Source organism: Amblyomma americanum, chromosome 6, assembly GCF_052857255.1.
Source record: "Amblyomma americanum isolate KBUSLIRL-KWMA chromosome 6, ASM5285725v1, whole genome shotgun sequence".
In the NCBI taxonomy this organism is placed as follows: Eukaryota; Metazoa; Arthropoda; class Arachnida; order Ixodida; family Ixodidae; genus Amblyomma; species Amblyomma americanum.
The window spans coordinates 35,982,633-36,003,179 of NC_135502.1; the positions used below are offsets into that span (position 1 = coordinate 35,982,633).

At 45.1% G+C, this 20,547-nt stretch overlaps 1 protein-coding gene across 1 annotated transcript; it reads right to left on the reverse strand.

Moving 5' to 3' along the window:
* Positions 1 to 4,574: 4,574 nt before the first annotated feature.
* Positions 4,575 to 10,092, reverse strand: LOC144094651 (uncharacterized). Its single transcript, XM_077628575.1, has 6 exons — positions 9,895 to 10,092; positions 9,599 to 9,704; positions 8,749 to 8,921; positions 8,231 to 8,289; positions 7,363 to 7,428; positions 4,575 to 4,733 (listed from the first exon to the last, which is right to left on the reverse strand). The coding sequence occupies exons 2-6, from the start codon at positions 9,689 to 9,691 to the stop codon at positions 4,612 to 4,614; spliced, it is 513 nt and encodes a 170-aa protein (XP_077484701.1). The 5' UTR covers positions 9,692 to 9,704; positions 9,895 to 10,092; the 3' UTR covers positions 4,575 to 4,611.
* Positions 10,093 to 20,547: the final 10,455 nt, after the last annotated feature.

Below are 20,547 nucleotides of genomic sequence, written 5' to 3' on the forward strand. Positions count from 1 at the left end.
CCTGGAGTTCATACGAAGCACATCTAGCGAGCGTGAGATGCATACAGAAAAGGCAACGAAAACTTTGTGTACCCGCGCTATGAACAACTTAATTTTCTCAGTTAAGAAAATATATGTAAAACGTTCATATTCGTTTCGTTTCTAGAATTCTCTATTGTGCTCACTTCGATTCTGTCCGTTGCGTTAGTGCAATAAATATTTGTAAAAGCAGCAGGCTACGGAATAAATAGGGGAGCCTCTGTTCCTTCCCGAGTGTCCCTAAAAGAACGACCATCGAGACCAGTATAAGCAACTGTCCATACTGGATTTATCTTAGCGATTTTTCAGACCTTAGGGAGATGACTCGTAGGGCTCTTTTCTTTAGTTCGTTGCTACGAACTTCCTTTAAAAGTGGTATTCTCTTATCTCTGAACTGCGAGTATTTGTTACTCAACCCGATGTACAGTATGTGAAACCTCTAGGAGTGTTAACATAATGTAGGCTTTTTCTGTGCTTTTTATTTATATCTCAATAAATGTTCAAAGAATACAACTGTACAAATTTGTGCAACGCGCGTCCTGAAGACAAGTGGTCAGCGGTCGATGGATACCCAGTGCCTGACCTTAATGGGATATATGGGCACCTTCTGTGGAATTTATAAGGGTACTAAAGAGTAATATAGAGTCAAGCTAGACTGATGGTGTCGGCTTACATGATGCCAACTACGTCATTTTTACCGAAAACAATGCTTATATAAGCCGTACAATTGCTGAAAAGCGAGGTACACGTTGCTCCGCCACTGTAAGAATCGGGCAATGGCGGCGAGTGAACGAACAGCATTAAGGCGGAAGCCTTTAATGGCTCATACTCGCGGTGACTGCCCGTCCGTTACATCCAAAGCCTGGAACAGTGCCAGCTGTGACCCTCTCCCGCACCGGCGCACACCCTCCTCGCCCCTCGCGGAGGTAGCGGCGCCAAAGCGCATGCACAGCTGCGCATAGCAACAGTGACGTCACCTGCACCGGCAGGCGGGGCGAGCACGCGCTGCGACGGCGCTCCTTCGCCAGACGTGTCATTGCATGGCGCGCACAGTCGAATGGCCACAGGCTTTTGCCGAACACACTTTAGAATTTTCAAAGTATACTCATAAGTTTTTGTCGCCGTCTCGGTAGGTAATTACCGTCGAAATATGAGGAGAGAAGCACGACGAGCATAGCCGACAATGCGCAGGGTCTCGTAGCTAAAACAACGAAAAACAGACAATGTGAAGAAAGGCCAGTCGCAAAAACGAGCGCTGAAGCTTTGGCCTCGCATTCTGTTCACTCAGGCCCCATGGCCGTTGCACGCAGCAAGTTCAGAAGCGTAAGCTGTCAACGACATTAATGCTGTGTGTATCTGCTACGCTGCTGGCCAAGCGGTTTCGTTCTCACTTCATCCGTCATATCGGCTACTTTGTGCAGGCTGCGGGCGTTATGAAATTGTAAAGTGTTTTTTTTCTTTATTTTTATGACGCGCTCATCCAGACACGCGCAAGCATGCACGTCGTTGTCACAAAATCCGGCGCATTTTCGAAAAAAAAACCAGCGCTGCGCCGCCTAAGCAATCGCGCCCGCGCGCGGTAACATAAAACAAAAACAGCGGGGAAGGACCCCCGGAGAGTGCGTAGCTTTGAGTACTGCTGCAACTCAGCTCACCGGCGCGGCGTAGAGGGGGGCATGGCCGCGCGCGGCGTCGATTTTTCTAGTGTGTCGGAGACGTGGGGGTAACCTTGACCGCGCCAAAGTGAGACTCTCGCCCCTTCGCTCCTGCACCTACGACTCAGCGTGCCGCGAATGACCTCGATTGTTCTAGAAGGTGGTTTCCGCGCTCGACCAATGGGGTCGCGCGTCCGGCGTAAGAAGGAGATGGAGTTTGTGCAGTTGAAGCTGCGTGTATGAGCGCGTCTGCCCTGGCGCGAAGAGCCGCGTACTACGCCTATAAATGGGGGGCTTCAACCGCTGTCTGTTAGCCCAAGCCGCCGCTTAAGCTTCCGAGAAGCACGCCCGCTCGACTCCCGGGAGAACACCACTCGACCAGCCAAGGACCAGCGAGGCAACGTGCGCCAGCCTGCGGATCGGCCCGTCGTGCTCCTGAAGTCGTCGGACTGTCGCAGTGCCCGGTGAACAAATTGTGTTTTTTTGTTTGTCTCTCTCTGTATTTGTGCACTTTAGGTGCAAAGATTTTGTTGAATTGTAATCTCTCTCTCTATTGTTACTTTGCTCGAGTGCATTGTACTTGTAAATCACTGTATCTGCTCGTACGAGTGATAGTGAAATCCTTTGTATCGTCTCTTAGCTGTATAAACTATTTTGTTTTGTGAACCTTTGGCTCCTACCGATTCTCTGGCTTGCGACCGGCGAAAAGGGGGTTGGTCGTTTGGGCACCAAACGACCAACCCCCTTGTCACTTGGTAGCTGGTCTCCGGCTGAGCTTGCCACGCTGAGTCGAGGGCATCTCCTTAGTGACCGAGACCGCTACCCTCACACGCTCTAAGGGTGTGTGGGAGCGCACGCAAAAGTGCGGGAAGTGGTGACAGTCGTAAACGTGTGAAGCCCTTAGCGAGCGCGTGGTCTTCAATGTTGTCTGCGCAGTGGAAAGGTGGATATGCTTTGAGATATGCGGAAAAATATCAGGGAAGTACCGCATGTACGCACTATCACCTCTCATATATGTCTCATTAAAAAAAAAAGCGTTTTCCAGCGCGTGTCATCTTGCACGCTGTACATGAGGCGCCGGCACGCAAGGCAGGGTTTCCGCGAGAAAAACGTTCAGCCAGCAGATGCGTCCTCGTCAAGATTATGCGTGCATCTCCTGCCGACAGCTACAGGCGACAGGCAGCAAACTACAGCTGGGCGCAACGTACCCTAATTTGTTTCCCTTACAACCAATAATAATAATAATTGGTTTTTTGGAGAAAGAAAATGGCCCAGTATCTGAATTATATATCGTTTGACACCTGAACCGCGCCGTAAGGGAAGGGATAAAGGAGGGAGTGAAAGAAGAAAGGAAGAAGAGGTACCGTAGTGGAGGGCTCCGGAATAATTTCGACCACCTGGGGATCTTCAACGTGCACTGACATCGCACAGCACACGGGCGCCTTAGCGTTTTTCCTCCATAAAACATTTTTTCTCCCTTACAACCAACAGGAAGCAATTCACGAACGCAGAAACCGCAAGGTCCGAAGCGGAGTCATACAGATGGGATGTCAGCGATCATATACTTGCTGAGTAGTTAGTCAACAAACACGCGATAATCGACAGCACAGAGCTGCGTTTGGAGTAAATGAGTTTGTATTTTTTCACTCCGACATGGCGGTGAATGAATACGTTAGAGCGGGGCTGCTGCTCGTATACTTTTAAGAATCCCTCGAACCATATGTGTACACTTCACGACGCCACATGATGCAACGAAGGCCACACGCTCAACCGTTATCGTCGCCCATGTATACATGCATGAGCGTGCTCGGCAAGTTTGTTCTGCAGTACGCAGCTGCCCATTATAAATTCACGTAGTTTCTTTCGCACCAACGATGCTTGCAACGAGCTGCAGACGCACGCGATGCAGTGAAAGGCCACCATCGAAAGGGTTGGTGGACAGAGGCGGCTTCACATCTGTTGAGTTTTCGATTTCTGGTCGAGTTTCCGGTTTTTTGGAATTGGCGCCTGTGATTGGTCTGTTTACAAAGACGTTACATGGCACTTCATTTTTTTGCAGGTTCTTTGAATCTGGAAGATTTTGGGACTTTCATTTGCGGCTTTTCTCAGCAATGGCGGCAGCTTTCCGCGTAGAAAAAACATCAGTAGTGTTCTCTAGGAATACATTCCAGCCGTCTAGCCTAGTTTGACATTTCCCTTTAGTGCAGCGTTAAGTCGCTGTGAAAGAGCTTTTTAATATCGGACTAAACTTAGCGCACTTTTGTTATTATATCCACTCTGAGCCTATGCGTCCCACGTCTGTCGCCTAATAACTGGAAGCAATCTATAATTTATCAATTTGTTTAGAGGTGCACAGATATATTTTATTATATCAACTGTTTTTCATCCCCACGTCAAACAAGAATGGTGCCAAACACCATCGCAGGGGCGGCATTGAGGAGGTGATAGGCAATGTTCGGGCACAATAAAATGAACTTTTATATTTGTTTCCAATCTACACAAAAGAACTAGCAAAAAACAAATTTTTTGCACCAGAAAACGAAAGTTCGGGGGCGTTGTTCCTATAGAAACTGTGATAAGACCCCCCCCCCTCTCCCAAACCAAATTTTTAAGCTAAAGCCACCCCTGTGCTGCCAGGGTTCGGCTATTCAAGATTACATAATCGCAAACGACAGAAAGATCACGGATGCTCGGAAAAGCAGGTTCAACCAGCCAACTGGTCGGCATGTTGATTTTCCGGGATATTTTCCTCACACTCCCTCGAGCGAAGGGCAAAGAAAGACTCAGAATACATCACTAGCATTGCAGCAAAAAATTAAGAAACTGTAGTCTATTCAATTAGTTTTAGTTGCTTTTATTTTACTCTTGTAGAAAAGAGACAGTTTTCTTTATTAAGTTTCGCGTTTCGCTATGCCCGCTGCGCCAGAAAGCAGGATCTTCAGCGTACATATTTCAAGTCACACGGCTCCGGGCATACCTGGTCGCGAAGAGCCTTGGCGTGCGTGCATGTCTTGTCGGTGTCGTAGATCTTGAAGACCGATTTACCATTCGAAGTTGCCACTGCAGACAGTTTGAAAAATTCAGTCACTCTGACTTTTTGCATTACCTAGAGTCTAAGCCCAACGGCGATATGCAGCTCCATCTCCATGCCCTGAGTCGCTGTTGTACGTTGAACCTCCATAAACCATAAACTTTTATATCAGCCAGATAAACCTCCGCATTTAACTTGCACTTACGTTCGTAGTTTTGATTCTGACCTAAATGTTGGTTTATGGTTTCTAAGGGTTTAACGTCCCAAAGCAACTGAGGCTATGAGAGACGCCGTAGTGAAGGACTCCGGAAATTTCGACCACCTGGGGTTCATTAACGTGCACTGACATCGCACAGTACACGGGCCTCTAGAATTTCGCCTCCATCGAAATTCGACCGCCGCGGCCGGGATCTGACCTAAATGTGATATCACTACAAATCGTCAAACGGAACGCGAACTTAAACAGATCGGTCCATAAAAACTAGAAACTAAGCCGAAATTCACTCATAGTGGCCGTGACCCAGCGCTCATCTGCAACTATTTAGCCAGTAACTAATTAAAAGCATTGTATTAAAACACCCCTGTGACCCAACTTCGCTGTCATTTGCCTCGGGCTTTTTTTTTAAGCTTGCACGTGGGTACAAAACACTGAGTCTCCAACCTCAGTATGCATGGCATCATAGTATATAACAAAAAGCGTCGCTCTCAAATTACTCCAATGTGGCCAGCGGTCTCGTGTGGCGAGCATTCCTTTTCTGTACAAAATAAGAGACACGCGGCACTTAAGCCTAAGCGCCATTCGTGCTGCCTATCTGAAAGCATCGATGAAACCACGAGTATTGCTTCATAGCTTCATTTCCCAGTTCTGTTTCGCCTTTAGCACCTTTGGTACTACCGGGCAGGCCAGGATTTTCTCGAGGTTAACGTGTATTTGAAACTTTCTCTCAATGTGATTTATCTACGTGAGAGCTAGCATAGACATGGTGTGTGGTATTCAGACCTTGCGAAGTGTTTCATAGGCCTCACGTGCCTAATGAAACATTTGTGGGTCTCTTACTAGACCCCCCGGTTAACAAAACAGCACGACAGATTTAATTAACCCTCAGGGTTGCTAAATAGTTGTGAGCCTGCTGAGCTGACATGCGTCTTGGAAAATATGGTTGAGGCGTACAAAGCATGAAACAAAGTTGTGAAGCGGTTGATAGCGTGAAAAAAACTACATCAGAGTTCGTTCCCATGAACGCGCACATTCGCTTTGAGCTCCAGATTCTCCTGCTGACCCTGTTTCATTACCAACGGGGCAGTAATAAATTAGCCTGCGCTTTTAGGAAAAATCGCACGCGCAGTGTTCTGAAAAGTCTCCTTCCAAGAATGAAAAGATTGGTGTGACGAAACGTAAGAAAGTATACAGTTCCTTCAATACGATGTTTGTCAAGCTTTCCAGCTTTTTTATGATGATTCTTTGTACTTATTGAACGATGTAACATTCCTGCGCTACATATTTTTTTATTGGCACATTCCAAAATATCTCAAGTGACGTCTATGTTTTGTTTTTACATCAGCACTTGATTGCCCATTGTGACATTTCAGTACTTTTCTCAGCACGTGCTCTTGTGCACCGCAAAATATACATCCGATGCCACTGAAAAAAAAATTGCCTCCTCTTTTGTGCCCCTCTTCTCTGACATTTCTCACTACGGCGCCCTATGTGTTGTAGACAATTTACTGACTATGTTTTCTGGGTGATGTAAAGAATAAGGCTGTGAAGATTTGGTGAAAAATGTTAATTCGAAAAACAATCATTCTAGCGTGCTACAAAGAAAAGAGGTTAAGACAATGGACTAACTTAATACTGATTATAATAAAAATTGGTTTTGGGGGAAATGAAATGGCCCAGTATCTGTCTCATATATCGTTGGACACCGGAACCGTGCCGTAAGGGAAGGGATAAAGGAGGGAGTGAAAGAAGAAAGGAAGAGAGAAGTGCCGTAGTGGAGGGCTCCGGAATAATTTCGACCACCTGGGGATCCTTAACGTGTACTGACATCGCACAGCACACAGGCGCCTTAGCGTTTTTCCTCCATAAAAACGCAGCCGCCGACGTCGGGCTCGAGCCCGGGAACTCCGGATCAGTAGTCAAGCGCCCTAACCACTGAGCCACCGCGGCGGGTACAGTGGAATAACTTCAAAAGGGATTCAAATTGACTCCACTGCACTAGTTTTAAAGATTTTACTTTACGTAGAGTGCAGCGAAGGCGGCAGCTGATGTTTACATGATGACACACACGTTGCTAATAACGCCTTCGCAACAGGCAGCAGAATACAGAAGGACCGAAAATCGTTTGTGATGCTAAAAATGAATTGGCCGCAACATAAATCTGTAGAAAAACACTGACCTTCATGAATTTTAAGGAAAGTCTAAATGAGTGCTGTTAGCCGTAGTTCCAAGTGATGTAATAGTAATCACGCCTTCTTCATTATGTGCTTACGGAAGAAGCCAACAATAAGCATTCTTACGTATATTCTGGCGAGTTCCTGCTCTCTGTGCTTGACACTTCTATCTCTATCTGAAAGAAGTTGTGCGCTTGTGTTGGCTACCTCTTTTGTCGAGAATTCCCGTCACTAAAAATGCAAGGGAATACTTAGTGGCAAACTGACCTTCATTGAAGTAGTAGGCTTCACTTTGGAACGGGGGCTGTAGAAGGTAAAGCCGGGCTTGCCCATCTGAAAGGACACATCAAGCTTACGAGAAAAGCATACTCACGTGATCTGCTCTGTGTGAAGTATTCTGACACAAAACTCAGGGCGCATAATTCTCTCATGCAAAGTAACTGAAATACAAGATTGATTGGCAGCGCTATGTTCTGCCTCACTGCGCCGTGTGTCTTTACGGAGACTCAGTCGGATTGATGTGATTAGAAGGACAAAATTCAGAGTTTTTCATACATCAGTAGGCTCTCTGGTTTGCCAAGACCATGGCTGCCGTGCTATTGCCATTTGTTAGTTCTGCTCTGAAGTGAGTGCTTTTCTTGCAGGCTTCTCGAAAGTGCATATTTGTTGGCGCAGTCTAGCCAAAAGTTCCCGGGGCATAGCGGCGAGGGTAGCTGCGCTTTCTAAATAATAAAAACTTATATTAAGATTAGTAACGGTTGGCAACATGTCTCTCAATAACTAAGGAGACTAACAGCGCTAGTTAAAAGTTGACTACTCAATATTAGCGAAGCAGCCTACCAGTTGAAACGCCTTAGCTCTATTTTGATGCATTTCACTGCTGACTATGCTATGCTCATAAAAGCATTCTTCTGAGACAAAAAGGCTATTTTTTTTAAACAGCAGAACATCTTAGATGAAACGCATGGTATACGAAACTTATGGCCTGGCAAAAAAAAACTAAGCATTAAAAACGACGCTTTTATGCGCTCTCTTTCTTGGTTCTCTTTTTAGTTTAAACTCATCATAGCACGACTGGCTTATTGATGCAGGCACAGATATCAGCCGCTTCATGCTACCCGATGACCGAACATACCTTTTCCAATCAGACGCGCGTAGTCCCCTTCTTTCTCATAGAGGGCGTAACTTGTAAAGCTGCAACACAAAAATAAAATGGAGGTTATTAGAGCACACCTCATTCGATTTCTAGCCACAGCTGCGAACTTAACAAAAGTTCTGCTTGGTTCTTCTTCTTTTTTTCTATAACAAAATTCCTTTCCAAGAATCTATTTTTGCCAGGACTTTGTAACGCTTGAGGGTGTCCAATAATAAAGCCTCCTCTAGCCCCCCCTCACCCTACGAACACTGCTTTCCTGGCTTCTATTGAAAGTACATCAAGCAATATAGGCACCAGCATTGTGCATGCAATCCGAAATGTGCTCATATACTTCAACATAAGAAATATGAACTTCATTCCTAAACTAACAAATTGTTGTTGGATAGCATTCGAATGATGTATTCTGCTTCTTGAGTTAAAGAAAACTTAATGAGCAAATTTAGGCCAGTTACAAGTAGCTTGAAAGCGGTTTTTGTTTTCACTAATAGTCCGCTCACGTGTAGTTCTTAGGATCTCCGGGGAGCTTGTAGATGTCGACGCAGTTTACTCGGTCAGCGGGGGTGTTGTTGCCTCTCCACACCACAGTAAAGTTTCGCGACGAGGTCGGTTCCAGGGTGGTTCCGTTTCGGTAGCACTGGTACGTCGTCACCGTGCACTCATCGTGTATTCTCTGCGCACGTGCAGCCGCCATGCATTGTTTTCACTAAGCGCTCCGACAGTTAGTTTGTTTTATATATATGGCATTATCTTTGCCGATTTCTTGTAATTTCTGGTCATGTTATTCTCGTTACTTTTACACGTTAAATGTTCGCCCAACAAGCGGGCTCGAATTTTTCGACGATGAACAAAAGAACGTCTTCAATATTGTATAAAGCCCACCGAGTGAATTTTTAGCCCAATTTGGTCGATTTCTACACCAATGTTCCCATTGCGAATCACCGATTCTACAACACAGCATTAGCAAATGGTTCTAAACTGTTTTTAAGGAGCTTTTATATTCTGCACAGAAAAAAATCATGAGCGGCATACTAATACCTTATGGCTACGACCACGGCCAAAGCAGTTCTCCGTTCAAGCGTTCTCTTTTTTTTTTCTACCTTAGAAGTTGTATGAGGGACTCTCATCGCTAAGCGCTACTGGTGTTGTTATCAATTCACGGCGCGAACAGATACGGATGTCAGTTTTTTACACATGCGTGAGGAGCAAACAGTCTGGAAGTCTGCACTAACGTTTAAGTTATATCTTGCATAGATGCCGATAACGGCTATCAGGGAGCAGCGGGAATGTGGAGGCTACAGCAAGGGAGATAAACATTCAGGATTTTTCTAACACCATTATTACACATACCTGAAAAAAGTCCTCCATGTCCGTGGCGCCGAGTGCTCCGACAGTTGCTCTGGCGACTAACAGAAGGATAACAGCAGCGCGTCTTGGCGACATGCCTAGAAAGAGACTAAACAAGAGGTGTTCTTGGTTCCGATTATCCGAACAATCAATTTTTTCTGCATGCAGTGCTGATCGCAAGCCAGTGCCGTAGTTCTAGGTAAGATTAACTACGTTCCGCACCACGTGTGCTTCATGCCAGGTTGAGGAAATATTAAATTTCGATTGAACATTTCGCTCAAAGCGCTGGAACTACATACGCAGGAAAAAAAAATTTCGCGGCCCAGCGTTCGCTCGTTCTCGGTCGTCTGTGCTGGCAGCTTGGTCTGCCCTTTTTTTAAGCTGCATGAAGGCAACAGGTGTGCGCACGGGTCTGTCTGGTGAAACTACAGATAATGTTTCTACGCAAGCAAACCCCGGAAGCGGGACCGTCACTGAGATGTTCAACTTAGTTCGGTTTCGCCATCCGGTTTTTCAGAGAACTCCGCATGTACTCTCTGTAGGCGCTCGCGCGTAGATGCATCCTGCAGGTGTCCATGCACTCTACAGATAGCAGCTTGCGACACACGAGACACCAACGAAGACCTCCAGGTAGGAAGACCTTTTCGCTTTTTTTTATCATATAGGGTGGTAGAGAGAGCGCTGATATGAACGGTCGATAAGAAATCTTCCGCAGGTGGCATCCGCGGCTTTCGTCCTATACACGTGGCTGCAGTTGCTGCGAAACCGTTTTCCTCCTTCACAAGGACACCACTAGGCTTCACCAGGATGCATAAAGGCTTTTTCGCTAGCGACACACTTGGCTGCCAACGGTGGCCTGTGGTAGTTGCCAGGTGGAGGTTTCAACCGCTACAGGACGGCTTTTTCGCTAGCAAGGCTTAGCGCATTAAAACGTACAAAAAAGCCAACAGGATTAAACAAGGGTATTCCAAGTGCCAATGACCAATGTCTTTAAATAATAGTAACACGTTAGGACCGCAAAGTCCTTGCGGAATGTGCTAACAGTGGCTGCAACATACGCTTCCCATAGTATTTCTTTACTGTAAATGGCTGGGGCAACTCCCAGAAATGCCCTACATCTTCAAGAAATTTCCGAATTCTTGAAATATTACTTTACAACTTAAGTTTCATAATCTCCTGTCAGTTATAGTTTCTCATAATGATAGGTAGACTTTCATACCTACCTTTGTTAGGATCGGAAGGCGTGGGTATAGTGACAGTCCTCGTCTCTGTGCTTATGGAACAATGTGCCGACTCGTATGAGAAATAAGTGAAGTTGTTATCACGGGGTGCAGTGCCAGGGAGTTGTGCTGCGCCACATGATGACAGCCACCCTTAATATGCTGCGGCCTTCTATATGCCCGGTAGGCGTCACCAGTGGTCCCTAGCTTAGCCCGCCTGGATTACTTTACCGTTTCAATAAATTTTGTTCTTGTTTCCCATTTTGAGCGCAGCTTCCTGAAATTAAAAAAAATTTAATGTCCTCGTGGAAACGAACCCAGCAGCTCACCTCCTCTCACACACCACACGTGATACGTTCGTATAAAATCTCGATGCCAAAGAACAAAAGAAGAAACGCTTTGAAATCAAGCGACGTGTATATGTTGTTACAAACCGCTGAGAACAATTCAACATCACCATCTGTATGGATACGATGTCACAGCTGTACGCACGTAGGAAAAGTGTTGTAAACTTCAGCAAAAAAAAAAAACAAGCAGCTCGCTTCCGCTTGTCTGAAAAGAAAAGTGAACAAAAGACCGTACCATAATTACCGGGCAAGTAATTTTTCAAACCATGTGTCGGGCACACATTTCTGTCACGGGAAAGATGTTTAATTTATCCCAAATTACCTAGACTCGCTTCATACGTCCGCAGGTCTCTTCGTGCTCCCTTTACACGTTAAAAATGCCCCTTTTTTATACGAGTAAACATTCGCGTCACTCGCGATTTCCGCACGCAGGAATAAGAGCATATATGGACAATACATCTAATTTATCATAACGTAAGCTCCTGTGTGTGGAACAATAAACAAGCTCGAGGTGAGGCGTGAGGCGAAAACCGCCAGCCATGTGTGCCGCGGGTAGAGCAAGAATGACTGGAATTCGCTACTACAAGAGCGGCACTAATAAAGGTTCTCAGAATTACCGGCCGGCAAATAGGCATTGATATTTAATCGAGTTCTTTCAAACAGAACTTCATAGGGTGGGCAGGTGTACACTACCTATTTGTCTACTTTAGCGCTGTGTCGAAAACGTGGACACGACTTCAAAAGCCTAGCTGGGCGCTGGTGCGACCCACTCTGTGCGGAATAAATTCTTTTATTAGTGAATTTTAGAAGCTTAGCTCTTCTTAGCTAATATTAATTGGTTTTGGGGGAAAGGAAATGGCGCAGTATCTGTCCCATATTTCGTTGTGCTCCTGAGCCGCGCCGTAAGGGAAGAGATAAAGGAGGGAGTGAAAGAAGAAAGGAAGAAAAAGGTGACGTAGTGGAGGGCTCCGGAATAATTTTCGACCACCTGGGTATCTCTAACGCGCACTGACATCGCACAGCACACGGGCGCCTAAGCGTTTTGCCTCCATAAAAACACAGTCGCCGCGGTCGGGTTCGAACCCGGGAACTCTGGATCAGTAGCCGAGCGCCCCAACCACTGAGCTACCGCGGCGGGTAGCTCTTCTTAGCTCGTCCTTCAATTTCGCACCACCATCGTACATAATAGCATAATAGGCTAAGCTGTGTGTCGCATGTTGACACACAAATTTCATGACGAATTCTGCGAATTTTGTGATGAGAAAGCACTTATGCGCAAATTAAAAGAATATTCAACGCCTTATGCTATATATCTGTTATTTTCACATGTTTTAAATTCTCTTCGCCGGACCTTTTATCACACATAGCTATATCGAACCAACCACCCCCGCAGCCGAGGCGGAGGCCCAAGCCACTAGGCCACCAGTCGCCTCCCATCATATGTCCCTCTTTCACCAAGCACTTTCCATCTTCATCTTCTTGCTTAGAACTGGCGAGAGGAATTTCTCTCGCTCCACTTTATCGAATGCCAACCGAGGCAGGTGGCAGGTGTAAATTGGCAGGTGGAAAGTGGCGGGTGGCAAGGAGGCGGGAGACGCAGCGGACGCAGACGCCGACGATGATGCTGCGAAACTGAGGAACAAGCTATGATGGTGCAAAATTGAACTCTTCTTAGCTCGTTCCTCAATTTCGCACCACCATCGTCGGCGTCTGCGTCCGCTGCGTCTCCTGACTCTTTCCACCCACCACTTTCCACCTGCCACCTGCCTCAGTTGGCATTCGATAAAGTGGAGCGAAAGAAATTCTTGCCAGTTCTAAGCAAGAAGATGAAGATGTAAAGTGCTTGCTGAAAGAGGGAGATATGGTGGGAGGTGACTGGTGGCCTAATGGCTTGGGCCTCCGCTTCGGCTACGTGGGTGGTTGGTTGGTTCGGTATAGCTATGTGTGATAAAACGTCCGGCGAAGAGAATTCAAAACATGTGAAAATAATAGATATTTAGCATCAGGCATTAAATGTTCTTTTGATCTGCGCATAAGTGCTTTCTCATCACAAAATTCGCAGAATTCGTCATTAAATTTGTGTATCAACATGCGACACTCAGATTAGCTCAAATTTAGCAGATTAACTGACTGCGGCACCGCTTCTGACAACCAGACGAATGGTTCTCGGAGGCTACACACTCGAAAAGCACCGCTGGCAGGTGGCTCCTTAGCACAGATGGAGCTTTCGTCCACTTATACCTGGAATTTGTCGGGCAGCTTCATTAATGTTATGATTGAACTCTGCTTGCCCACAAGCGCAGCTGTCCAGTTCTTTAATGGTCTAGTTTATATGCCAAGCCCATAGCTACTTCTTGGGAAACCAGGGACGGTTACCGAACCGGAAGCACAAGCATGATTCACGCATACAGTCGGCTCCAGGCTGCCCGGGGTAGTCCTGGATCTTATGCGCTTGGTAAATCAGGAGTACCCATGCCCTTTACTGTAAAAGTTGACATTCACTAGACTCCTAAACGTGTTATGCTTGTTCGGTCATCATCATCTTCGCGCTGTTCAGTATGCCTACGCGTGTCATTTGTGATTTGTGGTATGCGTTCCGTTGCATAAACTCGCCGTCTCTTGTCAAGAACACGTACCCCGTTGTCCTCCACGGACAGGAGCCTCCCATCACTGCGTCGTCATTCATCACAGAGCACTCTTCCACTGACACTGCACTGAAACTGCCGAGAAACAGAAACGAAATAAGCACGTATGGAAAGCGCCTGCAGCGACTCCAAATGCGCTAAAAGCGGCATTAAAGCGTGCAAAGTTTTGGTTTCTTCAATTTCTAGCCCTTGATAGATCAGAACTTCCATGAACCCTTGTCCTCTATTCCATTTATCAAGGCAGCATCGCCCACTGCTCTGACTGTTCTGAAACATATTTCTTTTTTAGCCAACGGGTAGTTCTAGGGTAGGCCGGGGCTCTTCTGAGCTGCCCCCGCATTCTCGGTTCGATTAGATCGTACGTGCAGCAGACGACGACGTAGTAGGAGCTCCCTGGTGTCTTGATGAGAAAGAATTGTGCAACTTATTTGTCAAATAAGGACCGGCTGTAATAGTAACTGAATGAAAACATTTTCATTGTGCAAGAACGTGGCGCCGCTGTCGGCGTTTAAGATTCGCGCTCGCTTTGTTTCTGGTTGCCGTATGATTCAGTGCAATGGCCGCCGAAGAACGACTGCGATTAGTGACGACGCCGAGATGAGAGTTTTCTGCCTCTAGAAGCTTGCAATGAGAGAAGGCAGGCTTGTCTCACGGAACGTATGTTTGAATCATAAAAGGGAACGCATGGCATTCTAGTGAATGCCAATTTTCACAGTGAAGACAACTGTGAGCGTCACCTTGATATTCCAAAAACCATCGCATCCAGGACTCTACTGGACAGTCACATGTATCCAGTTCTTTGTCCTCTTCGGGAGCAGTCCCGAACTGCCAAAGGATAGATCAGGGCTTGACAAATCGCTAAGACCATTATTCGCTCGCCACTGTAGTAAGATCGCATTTGTAAAATAATTTTGCCCAGTGAGGAGCATTTAAGCTCAATATAGTGACAAGTAGAGCACACTGCGCCATCGTCTGCTTCCTGTCCTATCTAGCTAACCCGACTGAAATTGCGGGAGTAGATGAGGAAAGTCCTGAAAGTCCGTGAGAACTCTCCGTTGCTCAAAAAGAGTATGTTTCAAAACAGTTAGATTAGTAGGTGGAGCTATCCTGGCTAATCGAATACCGAGCAGAGGTTCCACGTAGCTCCGAGCAGCAGCCCGGAACGACAAATCGGAGAGACCAATTAAGGTCGATTTAATTAGCCACACTCACAACTGTCATCGGGCTGCTTGTGACGGTGTCAGGACTGGAAGCGACGTCATGAATGAAGCGAGAGTGCAGCTTGTGACTGCCCCGTGAAATACAGAATCCGATGCGCTATAGATATCGAGGAGAAACTCGCCGTTGCCTTAAGAAAGAAAACTCTTACTCCAAATGCTGCTATGCGGGCCATTTGTGATGCGCAGGTACACTCCGAGACATAAATTTGCCTTCTCTCGTCGATAACGCACACTCTTGTCATCCACGGGTATTGTGCGTCGCCGCTCATCGCAAACCATTCTTTGCTTCGCATTGCACCGAAGCAGACGACAAGCAGAAACGGAACGAGCACGAACCTGAAATGCCCGCTGCAGTGGCGCCATGTCTGTCAAAAATTTCATTGAACACCAAAAATGTTTCTCCATTCACTTGCAATTATATCCGGACTTCGTTCCTCCATCAATATGGCCGCAAGCAGCGCATTTCGCATCATCGTCTGCTCTCTATCCAATTCAGTCTGTCCAAAAATGCAGCGGCTGGCGTGTAGGAGAGACTTCAGTCTCCTCTTGAAGTACTATCAGCGTAAAATGAAATGTGAACAAGACACTTGAAGCAAGGACAGCAAAATAAGATCCATGCTAACAAGGAAAAGCTCAGTACCGGCGAGTATTAATTTAACATCGAAGGCGCGAATACCGGGCTTTAGAAGTATTTATCAACCGCCTCTGTATTGTCTCTCCAGCAGTTAATAAATATTAGTGTTTTTGTGTTGGCATTTCAGCTCTCGTGCTCGCGTTTCGTTTGACGCTGATTGTACATGTTGGTGATAAAATGACGGGAGATCATACTCTGTGATGCGATAAATCTGCATTAACAGAATTGGTCTTTCCTTTTTAGCTTTTAGAAAATGATTGCCTCTCTACTGCATCGTTGAATTTCAATTGGCTGTGGCTTTTTCGTTCCGCTGCTTCCGGTGGGTGGACGTTTTTGTAGTATGAATATAATTGGGTGGGTGGGTGGTTTGAGGGTGAGGCGGGTGTTGGGCGCGGAGGCTTCGGACACACACACACAGCGGCATTTTCGCCAAGTAAGGGCTTTTCTCTTGAGGCAATAAAAGAATATGGGACAGTCAGACTGATGGGCGAAGCTTCCCTAGCAAATTCTTTTGCAGACAGGGGTTCCGGGCAGTTGCGAGCAGGCCAATATGACAGAAAATGCCTAATAGTGTCGCCCAAGTGTCGGCCGTGCAGGTTCTGTTTGCAGATAGGTAAGCTAGGAAGCCGGACTGTTCGCGGTGCCGTAATGGCGACAGGGACGAGTACGTGAACAAACGCTGATGTTCATTCATCAAAACGGAAAACTGGCACAGCTAGGGTACCGAATCGACATGACAGCTATCGCAATTTGTCATTTCCAACAAGTGAAACGTACACAACTGCTGGCGCATCCGTCGTTCCTCACGGTAAATGTGAATGGCGGTAATGAGGGTGCAAGCGGAGGTTATGATGCCGCTTTTAGCCCGTAAAGTGGAACACCCTTGGGTTTATCCAGAAAACAAGAATTAAAAAAAAAGAAAAATGGCTTTAATGACCATGTTTTCGAATTCGCCACTGTGGGACCGCAAAGAGCATGCGCAGGAATCCTGAAAAAGCAGTTTGTTCATTCGTTCATACCTGAGTCTTCGAAACTGCTAGGATGCGATTCATGTTCTTGGTAGAGACGGTAGCTTTTTTTTTTTTAACAGGGAGCCAGTCGCACAGTCACCATCATAACTTCAACTACTACCAATAAGGAATGTACTTTGCTACACTGCAAAGCAGACATATAAAGCTTACTGCACAATTCTATATGAACCAACAAGTGCATGCCTTCTGTACGCAGCGCACTACATGTACGCCGGGGCTAGAACGATGGGCTGTTTTCAAATGAAGATAAGTCTGGAATTCACAGGGTATTTCATAAGCAGACAAATTTCCCCGTATAATTGCGCAGTGACTGCCTGTAAACGGCATCAGGTAGTGGTGATGACAAAAGCCTACATTTCTGGTCGGAGCTTGCCATCCTGAGTGCTCATAAAGACCTTAAAATAAATGAGTAACAGCATAAAATCTGAACATTATTTGTGTTACAGCCGCCAACAAGAATTTAATCGACATGTAAAAATCTTAAGTAGGGAAACATTAAAAACGAACTGTACAATGCCTAGAGTAACTATAATTTTTGCTTCGTGCAGTGAATTTAGGAGAAAAAAATAATTTCTTAATTTTTTTGCTTTAATGGTTGCAATTACACTTTCTCACAAAGCTGCGCAAATAGATTATGGTCACAGCAGGGGTAAATAGACACTTTCAACCTCTAGAATAGAGGTAATATCCTTTCGCTTTGGTCCAAAAAAGTTACTTCACGGGGAGAAACGTCAGAATCGAAATGCACACCTAGGTATTTAAAACTTGTACATGCTGTATCGGCTCGTTGTTTGCATACAAAGTTATTTCGTGGTTGTTTAAATTTTTTTCCCTAGAGCTGAATACAGTGCATTTTGTTTCCTGAGTATTAACAGTCAGCTGGTTGATAGTAGACCACTTTAGGGCCCTAACTAGTTCTTTGCTGTTTAGTTCTCCTATTGGGTCTCCCATAAATAATAACGCAGTGTCATCAGCGTTCAATAATGCTTGGGAATATTTTAAGGCTGACGGAAAGTCATTTACGTATAACGAAAAAAGATTGGTCCCAGTACTGTGCCCTGTGGGACCCCGATCAGCAAGGCCTGCAGTTTAGAGATCAAGTTATTCATTACAACATGCTGTTCGCGATTGGTGAGATAACTGTTAAATAAATGTGCTATTTTCTATCTAAAGCCGTAATGACAAAGCTTATGAAGTAGTATGGTATTAGAAATTGTGTCCAACGCCTTTTTAATGTCTAAATGCATAACTATGGCAATCTTGTTGTCATGGAGGGCTCTATTTAATATCTCCGTGAGAACTAGGACAGCAGATCATGTTGATCTCTGCGGTGTAAAACTGTGCTGACTGGCGCTCATAATACTTTATTTGCTTATGAATTTCCTTACGTTTACACGCAGACATTCTTCAAAAATTGCGTCGATAATACCGCGAACTGAAATTTGTCTATAGTTACTTGATTGCGACCATTCTCCATCTTTGTTGATAGGTACCACTTTAGCTACCATTAGTGTTTTTTTTCAGGATATATTGAGCTCGCAATACATTGACTAAGCAGGTGCAATAGATGCATGGCTAATATTTCAATGTTCTATTTAATTACTTTTACAGGAATCGTGTCATGTCCCGAGGCTTTACTTACTTGAAGTCCATTGACTACACTTACTATTTCGCTTAACTCGAGCTCCTTCATTACAAATGCGTTTACAATAGGGTTTATTGGACTTGTAGAATCAGGTACGGAAATCAGCTGATTTGCTAAGAGAGGCCCTACGTTTGTAAATAATTATTGAACGTGTCCACTACATCTTGGTCAATTACATGAGGTAATATGTGTTGCTTACATCGAAGGCCGATAGCATCATTCACTACATTCCACATTTCTGCTCTATTACCACCAGCTTGCTGGATAAGGAACGAGTAATATTCCTTTTTTTTTCTCATTAGGGAGACTGTGGAGTTCATAAGTCGCTTAAATTGGGTTAGGTAATAATCATTATTTCTATTCTGTTTCCATTTTTTGTACCAGTATTCTTCCTTCTTTAAATCATGAAGAATGGATCTTGTCATTTACGAGCAAAAAGGTTTACTTTACTTTTTGACACATGTATTCTCAACACTCTGGGATATCATGGTTTGAAGAGCTTGAAAAAAATTATTGTATTCAGTTTCAACATTTTCCGCGTAAATTTCCGAAAAATCCGTTTCTTCTAGCAGCTTGCGAAACAAGCCATAATTTATATTTCTCTGCAGTTTAGGGCGAATGGGCCTTTGATTATCTACCATTTTCATTTGCATGGCAACAAATAAGGGCAAGTGGTCAGAATCAAGATAAGGGCACACTTCAGCAGAAACCCTTTCATCAACGCTACACAATACATGATCAATTAGTGTACTTGTGGTGGTGGTAACACAGGTAGGTTCCACGATCAGGTTGTGCAAGTTGAAGGATTCCAGCAGCAGTGTGTAGTCGTTTTGGGTATCAGGTGTGATATCGATGTTAAAATCACCAACAATGAGAATACTGTCGTATTCCCATGCGATAAAAGAGTAAGGGGTGTTTCAAAATGCTCAATGAAGGATGGTAATGGTGAACCTGGAGGGCAGTACCCCACTCCTACTATAATTCCACCTGAAAGTTGATAAAGAGTGATTCTATAGCACGGTCACTAACTGAAGTTGTAGACAATACTTGAAAAGCCATGTATTGTCTTAAGTATATTCCTACCCCGCCACCCCTTGCACGTGAATCACGTGAAAGGGAGGAAAATTTATATCCGGGTGGTAAGACAGTCTCATTGTTCATCACCCATGTTTCTCTTACGCCTATTAAATGAAAACTAAATTTATGACGCGATATATACCAAATCAATGCACTGTAATTTTTGCTTAGGCTGCGCAAATTACAGTGTAGTATGGAAAGTGTATCTTTGTTTTCTATTAGTTGGTCTATTTCATAAATTGTGGAAGGCATGTTTTTTTTCTTTTGTACAGGAACAAAATGTTACCCTTGATTTATTTAGTTTACTTTCACCAGGTCGTATTCCGACATGATATGCAGCACAGGTGATTTTTCAGCTATCCGAATCAAGATTTTCTTTTGATCTGTCCAAACAAACTTCCAGCTCTTTTCTTTCTTAAGCTGGCGAGCTTTGCTGAGCAAGAGTTTCGTTTCTACACAAAGATGCTCATTGACGTACACAGGTTCATCATCCCGAAAGCCAAGATCTTTAGAATTCAGTCATTTCTTTTTAGCCGCAGCAATCAACCTGTTCCGGGCCACCTTTGTGCATAACTTGACTACTACATTACGTTTGTCTTTATCTTTCGATTGCACACGGTGCACCACATCGATGTCCTCTTCCGTGACGGCGGCATCGATGGTGAGAGCAATGGTCCCGGCCGTCTTTCGCAGGTCTTCGCTTTCCACGACTGGTAGCCCTCGGATTTCTACATTCATGCTTCTGCTATACTGTTTCAATTCAACAATCTCCTGCTTAGCTTCTCGAAGCTCTTGGGTTGGTCGTTGGGTTTCCGTTTTGCAATCGGCGCCCAGACATTTTACCTCAGCTAGCTCTTTCCGAAAGCCTTCAACATCCTTTCTGAATTCCTCGAACGTGCTATTTATATGGTTCCTAGACTCATAGGCTTCAACAAGTTCCTTTCGTATTTCGGCGTTGGAACCTGCCACTGTTTCGATTTCACTCTTAAGGAATTTAGCGAATACATCAAGTTTCGTAATCTGGTCTGTCAGAACATTAAAATTTTCATTTATACTGTTAGGCTGCTTCTCTCCTAGAGTTTTCGCGATGTCACCAATTCCCCCCCCCCTCCCCCCTCTCCGCGGTTCTTTCC

What these genes read in the sequence shown, in the direction of transcription:
- LOC144094651 (XM_077628575.1), bottom strand. Translation starts at nt 9,691, where the DNA reads ATGTCGCCAAGACGCGCTGCTGTTATCCTTCTGTTAGTCGCCAGAGCA. An exon ending in ACATGGAGGACTTTTTTCAG is followed by an intron (nt 8,922 to 9,598) that starts GTATGTGTAATA and finishes GCACGTGCGCAG; the next exon opens with AGAATACACGATGAGTGCAC. An exon ending in CGCGCGTCTGATTGGAAAAG is followed by an intron (nt 7,429 to 8,230) that starts GTATGTTCGGTC and finishes GTGTCCTTTCAG; the next exon opens with ATGGGCAAGCCCGGCTTTAC.